Source organism: Pseudorasbora parva, chromosome 18, assembly GCF_024679245.1.
Source record: "Pseudorasbora parva isolate DD20220531a chromosome 18, ASM2467924v1, whole genome shotgun sequence".
Lineage (NCBI taxonomy): Eukaryota > Metazoa > Chordata > Actinopteri > Cypriniformes > Gobionidae > Pseudorasbora > Pseudorasbora parva.
The window spans coordinates 21,384,904-21,399,058 of record NC_090189.1 but is presented as its reverse complement, the minus strand read 5'-3'; the positions used below and the strand labels follow the sequence as shown (position 1 = coordinate 21,399,058).

The window sequence follows — 14,155 nt, the reverse complement described above, 5'->3', positions numbered from 1 at the left end:
CCTGATGGATATGGCTGTTTATGTTCATCTTTACACATGTGGAAATGTTATGTTGACGTAAGCGTGTGTTTTAGTATTCGGGGGACGTGAGGTCTGCTCGCGCACCAGACAGTGACGTGCTTCCATGTGCTTTATTCTCAGCGTGACTGCTTCAAATTGAACGTTCAGATATTATGTCAATAACCGAAGAAGTTTGTCGTAGAGTAAACTATTATCGGGTGTTTTGGTGATTATTATTTTGGTTGTCAGTAGGTCTGATAATAAATCAGGGCTACCATGGAGGTGCGTGTCACTGTCTTTCCAAATGAACCGAATTGTATTGGTTGTGGTTTTTAAAGTGAAATTACTTTTTTTCTTCTTCTTCTTCTTCTGTTCTTGTTTTATTCTAACATTGAAAGACTCGTTTAACCCAAACGCTATTTTCCCAATGAGTAATGAAATAACAGGCGGGTCCTGCATTTTAACTTAAATTGATTCACGTGTGAACAGTCGAATAATCATGGATTGATCTGTCAAATGAGCTCTGCCTGGACTTTGCATTGATCTTTTTTTTATCGTATATGAGGTAGATGGCTGTAATCACAGCAGTAGTTGAATAACACGAATATGTTTTGATCGGTTCTTGACTTTTGTTTGAGTTGTAGCCGACAGTTCGTTATCGCGTGCGTGAACTGGCTTCATTATTACTAGCATCTCAACATCAGTCAACTGCACTTCAAAGAAATTGTATTCATTTCTCACACATTACTCGTCTTCCTGTATTCTGTGGCGATTTAAACGGCGTGAAACCCCTGGAATATATTTCTCTCATGTCTGCCTTTATCACAACTTTCGCTTATTTGCTTTCTGAGCCCGTCATTCAATGCTAAGATCATAGTGTTTGATATTAGGACCATTCACCAGCCTGATCTTCTCTGACGAGGCTTCTTGATGATCAAATGAAACGGGGGAAATATTACATGTCTGAGTAAATCTCCCGTGTCTTATCTACTATATGTGATGTTACCGGTGGATCTTCCTCTGATCATGTTCTCTCAAAAGTGATCTTACTCAAATGCCATAGAGATTATTTTGTTATAATATAGTGTCAGGTTGTTGTACAAAGTACATTTCAAACGTCAAATTATAGCGAGTATGTATTTGTATCATGTAATACATTGTTATAATGTAGAATTTATATATTGGCAAAATGTATGATACATGTACCATTTAAGCTTTATTGTTAAATTGACAAATGAGTTTTTCAAAAAAATATTTATTTGGTGTGCATTGATGCTTTATCTTTTAAATATTATATATTTAAAGCAGAACAATGACCGGTATACATTTTACATATGGTACATGGAAGTGTATTTAAAATAAAAATGGCATTTGATGTGTTTTAGGAGCTCTGGTGTGTTTTTTGTCATCCTCTGTTCCAACTATTCCTGGCAACAGCTTGCCTCACTCTCCATGCTCCGCTCAGTATCCCTGTCTGTGATGAGAATACTGAATAAGATGCCATTTCATTTCAGGAGGCTGTTGATGGGCTTTGTGAGGCGAGCTCGAACACATAGAAACAAAGGCTTGATTACTGTCAGCCTTTACTAGCATTAAAGCCAAGTTTACCCGTTTCTCATGTGGGCCACTTGTCGTTTTGGTTTATTTTGTGTGATTTGACAACTTATGGTCAAATTTTGCATTTGTTTCTTAGGAATCTTTTACTGAAATATTCATATTAAATTTTTTTTTCTTTTTTTTTTTACTGTACAGAGTGCAGCGGAAATGTAATCTATTGATATCATTGTAAAAATGGATGGCATCTTTATTATTCAGATTTTTTTACATTTTTATTTTATGATTGATGTTTATTTAGGAACAAAGAAAATCAACAACAACATAGAGTCTGCTGCATTTAACTGTGGGTCTCTTTCATCTCTTTCTAGATTGACCTTATCTTGTTTACAAAGATAACTGAACAGACTGCTACGTGGAAAGAAAGACTCATGAGTTGGCCGTGTGGATTTCAGAGACGTTATGGATTTGACTAAAATGGGTATGATCCAGCTCCAGAACCCCAATCACCCCAATGCCCTGCTGCACAAGGCTAATCAAATGCGCCTGGCCGGCACGCTGTGTGACGTGGTCATCATGGTGGACAGCCAGGAGTTCCACGCTCACCGGACCGTGCTGGCCTGCACCAGTAAGATGTTTGAGATCCTGTTTCACCGCAACAGCCAACATTATACTCTGGACTTTCTCTCACCAAAGACTTTCCAGCAGATTCTGGAGTATGCCTACACTGCCACGCTCCAAGCTAAAGTGGAGGATCTGGATGACCTGCTGTATGCAGCAGAGATCTTAGAAATAGAGTACTTGGAGGAGCAATGCCTGAAGATACTGGAGACCATCCAGTCCTCAGATGAAAATGACACGGAGGTCAACATGAACGATGGCGGCACAGAAGATGACGAGGAACGCAAGGCACGGCACGGCAGGAACCTGACGGGTTTGAAAAAGCATTCCGTGGAGGAAGGCGGCTACTTGTCGGCCGCCCAGCAGGCACTGGCGCTGCCAGGAATGGTTGATCAGAGTCCCTCAGTCTCCACCTCCTTCGGCCTCTCCACCATGAGCCCAACCAAAGCAGCCGTGGACAGCTTAATGAGCATTGGCCAGTCCCTCCTGCAGAGCACCATGCACCCCGGTGTGGGTTCTGAACAGTCCCTGCATGGCAACTCACACCCCATGATGGGAGAGATCAAGACGGAGATGATGCAAGTAGATGAGAGCGGCGAGCACGAGAGCCCTAAAGCCACGGAGTCCAGCTCCTCCAGCAACGGTGAACGCAGCGGAGAGTCCGACAAGAACCGCGACGGGCCCGGCACTCCTACCAGGAGCAGTGTGATCACCAGTGCCCGTGAGCTGCACTATGTTAGGGAGGAAGGTGTGGGCGACCAGCAGGCTGAGGTCAGCCAGATGGGCTTGGAGGCCATGGCGGGGATGACCGAAAAACACTTGGCGTCACTCTACGGCATTCCTCCCAACCACAAGAATGAAGCGATGCTCTCTATGCCTGCCTCCATGGCCTCATCCTTGCACATGTCCCCAGCCCTGGCCATGTCCATGGACTTCAGTGCCTATGGGGGCTTGTTGCCTCAGAGCTTCATCCAGAGGGAGTTCTTCAACAAGCTCGGCGAGTTAGCTGCTGGGATGAAGCCTGATGGCCGTGGCCCGAACGAGCGTTGCAATGTGTGTGGTGCCGAACTGCCTGACAATGAGGCCGTGGAACAGCACAGGTAAGCTACTGTTTTCATTTTGTACATCAAGTTGGTTAGCTTAAAAGCATGTTCCCGAATTGTGTTTTGTTTTTTGCCTCCTCTCATGCAAAGGCAGGGTCCCTAATTCAATTAGTGTACTGCGCTCTGGGAAACAAAGGACCAGAAGGTGCCCATTTTTAGAAATTCTTTTGATTAAAGAACTTAGCTGCAGAGAAATGTTCGTGGAAGATGTGTCATGATGGTTAACTGTTGATTGCTTATCATCTTTCATGCTGGAGGTCAATTTGCTTAACACTCTGCCTGCGGTGGATATGAGAGAGAATGATTGCAGAGCTGATTTACGCACGTATATGTTTTCCTCTTGCTTTGCCCTTATCAAGAAAAATTGCTCTTCAGCTAAAATAACATTTGAAAGCAGTGAGGGGAAAAAATAGGTCAATAAAGTTGCAATATAACTTTTTGAAACAGTCTAAAATATCACATTAAGAAGCACTCGTATGGTTAATTCATCATGAATGTTAATGGATTCTATTAAAAGAAAATACAGTATAAATTAGGTGCCAATTTGCCAGTAATAGTTGTGTTGACAATTTTTATAATCTATAATTATTATTTTTTATGAAAGAGATTTTTCTTTTGACATGCTCAGTAGTTCAATAAATGTGCTTGCAAGTTTATATTCATCTTACTGTAAGCTGTCGTATTCAGATATATTATCATAATTGCACACAGCAAGACAAGGCATTCTCAGCATAGTGAAGAAAAATTATTATTTTTAACTTTAAGTGTGCCGTCTGTTTGTCACGGATCTCAGGCGTTGGGTGCTGATCACTTCCAGGCATGTCCTGGTGAGGCTCTGGCTGAGCCCATTAGCTGCACCTGGAGAGGGCGCAGGCTAATGGGAAGCAGCCTCCCCTCCCACCCCCTGACCCCCATGGTGTGGCCAGTGATGAGTAGGCCAGCCTGGGCCCCAGCCACCCGGGACAAGGAGGTCCTTATTAGCTTTATGAGTAGGGCTGACTGTCCAGCCCAGGAAATGAGGGTATGTGTGTAGGACCCGGGCCGACCTCCAAAGCGTAACCTTTTGGCCACTTGGCTAGCCTCTGGTTCTTGTCAGTGTGACTTGTGGGGGTGTTGCAAGGAGCAGGCATGAGGTGAGGAAATCCACGGTAGACATTATCAGTTTTTGAAGGCCATAGCCACACCCTTGTTGCTGTTGATTATACAAGGCTTGCAGGATGTTGAACTTATTTGTACAATATTTTAGCATTGGACCACATTTAAAGGGTTAGTTCACCCAAAAATGAAAATTGTCATGAATTACTTACCCTAATGTCGTTCGACACCCATAAGACCTCCATTCATCTTCGGAACACAAATGAAGATATTTTTATTGAAATCCGATTGGCTCAGAAAGGCCTTCATTGACACCAATGTAATTTGCTCTCTCAAGACCCATAAAAGGCACTAAAGACGTTGTTACAAAGTTCATCTCACTACAGTAGCTCTACAGTCATTTTATGAAGCGACAAGAATAGTTTTTGTTTACAAAAAAAACTAAATAATGACTTATTTAGTGATGACCATAAAATTACTGTAGCGCTACTGTAGTGAGATGGACTTCGTAACCATATCTTTAGTGCCTTTTATGAGTCTTGAGAGAGGAAATGACATTGGTGTCAATGAAGGCCTTTCTGAGCCAATCGGATTTCAACACAAATATCTTAATTTGTGTTCCAAAGATGAACGCGTGTCGGTGTCGAACAACATGAGGGTAAGTAATTATAGACAAAATTTTCATTTTTGGATGAACTAACCCTTTAAGTTTACATCTATTCAAATTATTCAATTTGTCACAAGCTAACAATATTCATAGTATAAAAAGCTATGGTTGTTGTTACTGCACTTAAGAAACAGCTGAATGCGTTTATTCTGGTGTCATGAAGCAGGCTGTTCAGTTGCTGTCTAGCGGAGAGAGTTTTGATTGGATAAAAGATAAAGTTAAAGTGAGCCAGTCATGCACGTCTTGGAGTCAATTGCAGTGAGGTGCAATAAGATTATAAAGCAGCTGTATGAAAGCTGTATGCAGACTGTATGAAAAGACATTGAGGGAAAATACCAGCCATATGTGTCTCTCCAAAGAGAAATTGATTGTGTAGGTCCTTCCATAGTCTGTACAAACCAGAGTACGTTATTTTGATAATTGCCTGAGTTTTTGTGCCGCTTGTTTATAGGATTTCAGTAGATCTGCATTCTGTGGGTTTCTTAATGACAGGCCCAGGAATGACAGGCTAAGGACGTTTGTCCTTAATCTGCTGGAATGCACAACGGTGAAAGTTCATCTGAGGATTCAGTTTCAGTACAAATATTCATGCGTCTTTGGAAGTGCTCAAGATGGCATTAATAAATCCCTCTTAATTACCTTCATTATTCACAGAGTGAAAAATGTTCATTCAACCTTATGAACTTTAAGGTTGGTGTTTATCCTAGAACAGAATAATTGACAAGCTGTGTTAATTTAAAAGTCCTATGTGCTTGTGTGAATCATGGAAGTCAGCGCGTTGGCATGTCAGATGTTCCGAATTTGACTAAAAAGGATGCAGCCGTTGCTGACAGGCAGAGACACGCAATTGAAGTAGTTTTAGCAGCACTGATGAGATTGAGATCCAAATTGTTACTTGATCCAGTACATTAAAGGTTCTTAAGATGGGCATGTTTCAATTTCAATTTGCATCATATCTTAACAGTATGTATTTCAATGCTTCAAAAAAAAAAATCTAAATGATGCATGACAGTGGTAATGGAATCTAATGTCAAACCATAACTTCAGATGATGTTAGATCCTTCCCCATTCTTATTTTATTCCAGAGATATTGGTTAGATGTACTTATATGCTTTACTTTCTTTTGAAGTTTCAATGATATTCCTCTTTTTAATAAAAGGAATGACAGTGTTAGATTTGCCCTTGGTGAGGTTTCCTTTTTAAAGGTTTTTTCATCACAGCTCTTGACGGCTTGCAGCAGACGGGGTGGCAGCTCTTGTGACTAATTACAGATTATTTTGCAACATCTTGTGCCAGGGTCCCAGCCATTTCTAGCACTCTATGTGAAAAATATTTCTGTTTGAGAGTTCATTTAGGGCAAACGGGTCAAGCTAACATCTGTAATTGTTTCCAGAGTAGGCACAAGCCTTTCTGCATGTAAAAGTGTGTGTGTGTGCGCGCGTGTGCGTGTGTGCGCGCATTTGGGAGTGAATGCATCAGTAAGTGCTTGTTTCCTGTATAAATTTAGCTTGCTGCATTCGTTCCCCATTGCCCTGGGTTATGTCATAATGCCCTGAATGATATGTGCATCACTTCCAAAACCATGCGAGTGTCAAGGCTATCCTATTAACTAGACCACTGGAGTAATCTTGTAATATATGGGGTAGATGAATGTCTGAGGGTTGCCTAAATGAACATGTTTATTTGTATTTCAACCACCCAGAGTTCTCTACAGGAGCTAGATCGAAGCACCGTAGCAGCTTTTTTGACACTCATCTAAAGGATTTTTTTTTTTGTGCCAAGGAAAACTGTGGTCCTTTGACTCATGGAAAGTTATTACAGAAATATTTCAGCAACCTGCCAAAAAGAAAATAATCAACACATGCACAGCACCAGAATAATTCACAAAGAAAGGGAGGGAGAGGGGGGAGGGGGGGGGGGGGATATCACTGCATTTTATCCGCATTCTTTGAACAGTTTGGACTCCTGTGTTTGTGAAAGAGATTGACATGGATCATTTTTTGAAAGCAATAGATGTCTGGTTCTTAGGTTGTTGTTCATAGCAGACAGGTGGAAGAAGATTTAGTGTAGTCAAGCTAGCACAGGTAGTGCTAACTGTGAAGCTAGCTACGGTGTTTAAACAGGAGGCAGGGTCTTATCTGTGCATATCAGAGACAGCGATAACCCTGTGCTCTCCTTTCCACTCTACCAAGAGCAGATGGGGATGATAAGTCCTCATGGTGCTGCAGAATGAGATAACACCAGAGCTGCACCTCACAACTTTCCTTGTATGCTCACAAGTGCAGCTGAATCTCACCACATAGCTGTAACTCTCCTACAACGGCTGTCCCATAGATCTCTGACACAACATGAACTTGATGTTCGGTTTGTGTTCTGCTGCTGTAACATTAAGCAGTGAGCTGCTATAATATGGTGCATTTTGTCATTTGCCTCATGAAATTCAGCAAATCGTTAAAAAAAAAATTGTTACCCAAGGCCGTAACCATGTCTTAAACATTTGGGGGACCAAATTATTATTATTATTTTATTTTATTTTTTATTTTTTTGAGGGGTGGTCTTTTTATTTAAAGAAATTAAGTAATTAGAGGATTAAAAAAGATTCAAGAGAATAAAGCCTATATATTTGTGAAGTAATCCATTTAAACTCCTTTGCAAATATTTTATTTAAAAATATGCCCACATTCACTTTTATGTCTAAAATGTAAAAAAATTAAAAAACAAAAACAACCTTTTTAAATAAGAAGATAACATTTCAAATTTATTTCAAAGTGGCTTTTTTTTAGAAAAAAAAAAATCTGCAATCTGAATGTGCTTTCTAAGTTATATAATTCATTCTTTTAACTGAAACGCAGGACTTTTTCCCCCATTTATTTTGCTACAAGTGTCCAGTCTTCACCTGTCCTACTTACATTGTCTTTAATGTGACTAAGGCTTGGTCAATGTTTTTATTTGTTTTTAGCTTTATTGGTATTCAGTCAGTTTATATACCATATTTTTAAAACAAAATAAATTAAACAAGGCTGTGAGGGAATAAATGTACAGTGTAGGATATGTGATGGATAGATGTATGTTACATGTGTAATGTACAGGAGGGTTGTGCCATTTATAGACAATGGTATCCCGTGTCGACACTAGTCAGAAAATTGCTGATGCCTTTGACAATATCAATACTATAATTAGTTTATAGTTGGCTCATTTGTTGTTGTTATCGCGCTAGTATTATTAATAAATTAATATTAGAACCTATAATTAATTTGCCTTCCTTAACTTCATCATGACATCACTTGCGACACCGACTTGCCCGTATGAAGATTGAGGACTCAATGAAAATGTTTTTAAGATTAGACTATTCCACATCAAAATTGAATTCTGATTTATTCACAAGTCATCAAGAGTGCTTGTTATAAAAGAAACACATTGTTTTGTTTTCATAGCATATTAATAAAACATTTTAATGACTCTAACACTAATAACAATACAATTACAAATTATTATTAATAATATAATAATAATGTTAAATTATACTATATACTGTATAAATAGCAGTCTTTAGGTCCAAACTACAGACAATAATGAGCTGTTGATGGAAATCAAAAGCAGATTATAACACTAACTTCAAAACAAAAACAAAACTTGTTTTACAAGAAATATTGATTCTTCAAAAAAAAAAAATTCCCCCACTATCGTTAATGTATGGTCCACAAGATAAATATTAGGCCAATAGATGAAGATAGATATTCTATTATCAGCACTGAGGTAGACTCAGTTCTTGTCATGTCTGAGAGAATTAATGTGCTGTGCCACGTCAGATGCCAAAAGTTTTTACTTTCACTTTGGATGAATAATTGACTGTGGTTTAAGATCATAACTCTTGTGCAAAGTTTGCAAATTGCATGTGTGATATCCACTGCAACCTGACATTTTTCTTCATCACCTTTTCTTGAAAAAGGATAGAAAAAGATTTTTTCCCCATGATAAAAGCATTTATTAATTAATAAATAATAATTAATGATCAAATAAGTGCTGCCACACACACACACAAGCGATAATTTTGTGTATTGGTGATCTCACAAGCTGACAGGGACAATATGTCTATGGTGCACATCGCCCAACACTAATGTACAGGCATTATAAAAATCCTAGAAAGTCAAAGCCTTGGACAATTTATCCATTCAGCTTCCCTTAAACCTGTGAAACATCCTCGGTGCCAGCTAATTTGATAGTGTGTGGTGTTTAACTCTGGAGCCGTATGGTAATTAGGAATGATTGCAATTAAGCCAAAAAGACTTCAAACAAGTGGACCCTTTACTTCGTCAAGTTAGCCAATTAAGTTTCTGAAACTCCTCATGGCTGCTCTGAAAATGGGAATAATACCCCCCAAAAATGATTTTGACATTTCCATACATTTCTAGGACTAGAAATTTTGTCTTGTGAAAATTACGCTTCTCATGTCTAGACGTCTAAAAATGTGAAATGCTTGTTTTAGGCTTGAGATGAGTTTTGTTAGTGTTATAAAGACAAAGCTATGAGCCTTATTAAAGCGAGTCTCTTTCTCAAAATGTTATATCATAAAGATAGTGGAAATCCTAAAAGTAATGTGAATTCACAGGTTTTCATACTGTTGTTAATTTTATTCTAATTGCATAATAAATAGAATTATACCATCACAAACGTTTTATAGTTTCAGTAAGCGATCAGCGGACTATATATATATTTAATGTCTTGAAGTGTGCATATCTGTGTTTTTCAAGGCTTTTTGTTTCAGATGCTAGTATTTGTCTATGCAGCCCACATACGGCAGCAGCTGGCAGGCGCCCAATTATGGACAGGCTTTAAAAGCCCCGCTTGAACTGTAAAGATTTACACCGCCACCCCTCTGATCTGGAATCTGCCTTCTGTCCTCACTGTCAAGACAAGAGATGTATCGATTAAAGACTTAACACTAGGTTGCATCATGTGTATTGGACTTGCGCACCTTGACTGCAGCTCTGTATCTTCAGAGCCTCGCTGACGAATAGAAGTTTGTTGATTCTTGTATCAAAGCAGTCTATCAGGTGAATTTCGCCACCAAACTCTTATTTGATTCTCTTCTGTCCGCTCGTATCTGAGGCAACACACCTACACTGCGATCGGGTTCTGTACTTGTGTGTAGAAAATAAGACACTTTTTTTTTATTCGCACATGAATAAGGAATAAAAGTAAACACAGACAGGCAGACAGCTCTGCCCCATATTATTAAAGCGATAGGCATCTGGCATGCCCGGTAAAAAGACATGACGGTTGCGCACAGGGCTTTTTTCACTGAGGTGCTTTTCACCGGCCGCTTTCTTATCTGCTTTCTACAACTGGAGATGGAAGGATTACAGACAGAGCAGGGTGCTGCAAGCCCACTGCGGTGCCAGGTGGCACACTAGCCATCTGAAGCCATTCTGCTCCACCACACATGTAGATGCGCGTATACATGCGTCAAAATCAGATTTAAAGAGTAACCGTGGCGATGTAGATGAAGCGAAAGCCGGCTGGTTGAGATAAGGCGCTGGTGTTTCATAAAAGGGGCCTTGTCTTTTTGGCCCTATTCTGGTGCTTTCTCACTTGTGTAATTGGTCAGAAGTCAGATTCACTCCTGGCCTGACTCTTTGTTCATTGGGCTGAATTTGATTGAGGAAAAAAAGGGATAGTTGCTGCACTGCCACTTGTTTTTCCTCATAAAGCGAAAATACATTACACTTGTTATATCCTCAAAGAAAAGCCATCATCCAATTGTATTGCCGCCACGTTATATATATCGCAGGTCCCTCTTTTCAGTAAGTACAGTGTTTTAATCCCATCAATATCCCATTAGCATCTGGTTTCTGGCTCCCGCAACATGAAAGAAGACGTGTCGGTTCCCCCTCGCTAGTTCTAAGGCGCTGCCGAGCTCCGCATACAATGAAGGTCTGGAGCAAAGGGCCAAGCCAAGCGTGCACGAGGGCTGTGTGAATGCACTGCTGGGGCTCCGGAATCCCCTGGAAGTATCAAATCAGAACCTTCCTCAGGCTTCCACCAAGAGGGGCTCTAATTAGCTCCTTTGTTGCCTGTTGAATGGGGTGCCAGAGATTGGCAAGGGGCCCCCGATAGAGTGATACAAGTGTGCTATGGAGGGGGTCATAAAATACCCATCACATTAGATCTGTGTGATGTCGGACCAGGTAGGAGGCGGCCAAACTGCACGTTACAGGAGTTGTTTGTGAAAAATCTGTGCTTCCTTGAAATTGCAAGCATGGTAGGTCTGGGTTGATTCGAGTAAAAATGCTTTAAATACATCAAATATGGTTAAAACAATAATGCTAATGAAGCATAATGCATAATTCTTTTGCATAATCTTAACATGTATTTTTGGGGAATTAATTGTGCATACACAAAATAAGTTTTCACCTACTAAAAAATAATGCAGAAATGAATTAGCATGGCATGTTTTGTGAAAAAAGGTGAGAAGAAAAATGTGCGGACAAATAGGTCCATTGTCTGTTATCAACTTTAGTAATACTTCTGGTGAACCGGAAGCCAATATTAGAAGTCTACAAGGGGAAATCTTTGGCCCCTTACATGCAGTATTCCTGATCGTGTGGATTCTTATTGAAATGACTCAACGCAAAACAACAGTAAACGTGACGCACCTCTAGACACAAGTTTCTTTGGCTGCAGGTCACTGCTTAAAAGTGCAATAAGTAGAAATTATTTATTGAATTTACTTATTATTACACTCTTTTCTTACACTCGCTTTCTCCCCCTCTTTGCAAGGGGTGGAATTTAAGTTAGCGGAGACATGGCCTAAAGAAGCATCTCTCCTCTCTCTCCTCTCTCTCCTCTCTCTCCTCTCTCTCCTCTCTCTCCTCTCTCTCCTCTCTCTCCTCTCTCTCCTCTCTCTCCTCTCTCCCTCTCTCTCCCTCTCTATATATTATCTTCTGCTGGAGGCATTTGAGAGATATGGGATGGCAACTCTCAGCAAATGCAGAAAGCCAACCAGCACGTTTTAAGCCATGTTGTAATCCAGGGGGATCAGTTGGATAAATGGTAGAATAAAGCTCAAACCATAATTGATTTATGTATTTGCTGACTGAAGACGCCTGCAGTGATCACTAGCAGGACAGGATGAATGATTAATGGCTTGGCCTTAAGAGAGCTTGTTTGAGTGAGAGGCCGTGCCCTGCACTTACATTACCAAATACATCTGAGCTGTAATTCAATAGAAGAGAGATTATTTCACTAAGCACACTACCTTCATTTAGCCCAAGATTGAGCGATGCCCATCAGTGAATCTCCATTGTTTGGCATACGTCGTGACTCGTGGCCGTCGAGCCCTGCTTCACTTGCCAGACTGAAAGCATTTTATAAAACTATAATGTCCCTGTAATGTTTTAATTACCTCAATGTCTGTTTCTCATGCTACAGACAGACAATATTCTCTGTGACATGCACTTTATTTCGCTCCCTGACTGCTAGAGACAGACACCGAAATGGGATTTTTTTTTTTTTTTGCAGATGAATTGATATAGTTTTCTACTCTGTGTCTCTCAGACTATTTTTGACCTGTCACCAAAATTGCACTTGAGTTTTATTGGCACGTTACACAGAGAGCTTTCTCTCCCTTTAGTTCAGGCTGAAGTGTTTTTGTGTTCCCTCACTGTCTGGGAGTCCAAAAGCCATTCCATTTACTGGACTGATCACCAGGGCTGCCCACTGTGACACGTCATGACTCACACGGCATCATTTCTGCTGTTTGTGTCCGTGGCAGAAGGAAACTGATGATGCTGTCAGGACATGCTGTACACCATTAAGCATAGAGCAGAGCGGCGGCTCTCTGCTTCTCCCCTACATGAGCCACCACTGTCTCGACTAGCAATTTTACACCCCTTGCTCTTTGTTTGACCTTCCAGTGAAAGAAAAGTCACATTGATCCTGTCTTTGGGGTTGGCGGCGGTGTCTTTTGAAGAGCCAAAAATGCATTTTGGCTGGGATTTCACACATTGTTCGAGAAGCTATTGTGTCAGCCTGACTCTGATGCATGTTGGCTTACTTTTACACAACCTGGTCACTTAACATGTCACTCAGTTGGTCTCTTCCTGTCTAAGCGGGCAGTTCTCAACCAGAATAATCTGTAATGGCCATAATGAGAAGACTCAAAATGTGTGGCTTTTGCGAGACTTTAAGAGTCCTCAACAGGTGTTGGCGTCCTTATCAGCACATCAAACCTTATCTCGGAGGCTCAGCTTCCTGCATCCTCACGCATGCATCAGAATAACTTGGCCTCTGACCTTATTCCACACTTGCATCTTGTTCCTCACCAAGCCTGAGCTGGATTTCGTCGTCAATGGTAAGGTCGCCTATCTGTGCTTCTACTCCTCCAAATAAGACTATCGCGGTGCAGGTTCTCAAGATGTGGGTTTTATGTTATGCGTTTATGCGTTGTAGGAAAGAAGCATTCATTGCAGTTATATGATTAAGTACACCTTTAGTGAATGAAGAAATGGAGGTTTGTTGTGGGCTTGGGTGTGTTGGCAAGATAAAAGGCTGTTTATTAGATTGTAGAGCGCTTGGTCGAGAGGTCTGACTGCTATTTTAAATCCTGACTTGGGTGTAGTGCCGAGAGGTTTGGGGTCTTAACCATGAGAGCTTCCATTGTGAAAGGTTAGTCTGTTACAGTAGAGTGGATGCAGGGGTCTTGCCACAGACAAAGGCGGGGTCAAACAGGCCCCCATTATTTACAGTAGTCCCTTTCATTGCCCAAGTGAAACTGGAGCCTCCAGGGGCCTCATGGGAAAAGCAGTGTTTTTGCTCAGTCAGGCCTTCAATAAGGTCAAAGAGCATCATGGGTGGGGTGAGCTGACTTCCAGACCTTCATAGAGGGTCTTTTATTGATCAGTAAAGAATCTGTCACACAGGCAAAGTTTAGAAAAACAACAGCGGCAATACCACATTTCCATAGTAGGACCGACATTTGCTTTAAGAAGAGGAGAAATATCAATGAGATCATGTCTGATTTCATTCTGGTTCTATTGGTTTATTTAAATTTTATGAATGCGTTACATTTATTCATTTATAATGTTTCTTTGGCTTTGTTTGATCGCAATTCCTC

At 40.6% G+C, this 14,155-nt stretch overlaps 1 protein-coding gene across 4 annotated transcripts in view; it reads left to right on the top strand.

The window, feature by feature from the left end:
• Window positions 1-14,155, top strand: part of zbtb16a (zinc finger and BTB domain containing 16a) — a 132,799-nt gene that overhangs the window by 24,406 nt on the left and 94,238 nt on the right. For all 4 annotated transcript variants that reach the window (XM_067422692.1, XM_067422691.1, XM_067422693.1 and 1 more), the window contains one exon: window positions 1,926-3,275. In XM_067422692.1, coding sequence (XP_067278793.1) covers window positions 2,017-3,275 — 1,259 coding nt within the window. In that variant the 5' untranslated portion in view covers window positions 1,926-2,016. The remainder of the gene's footprint in view (window positions 1-1,925; window positions 3,276-14,155) is intronic.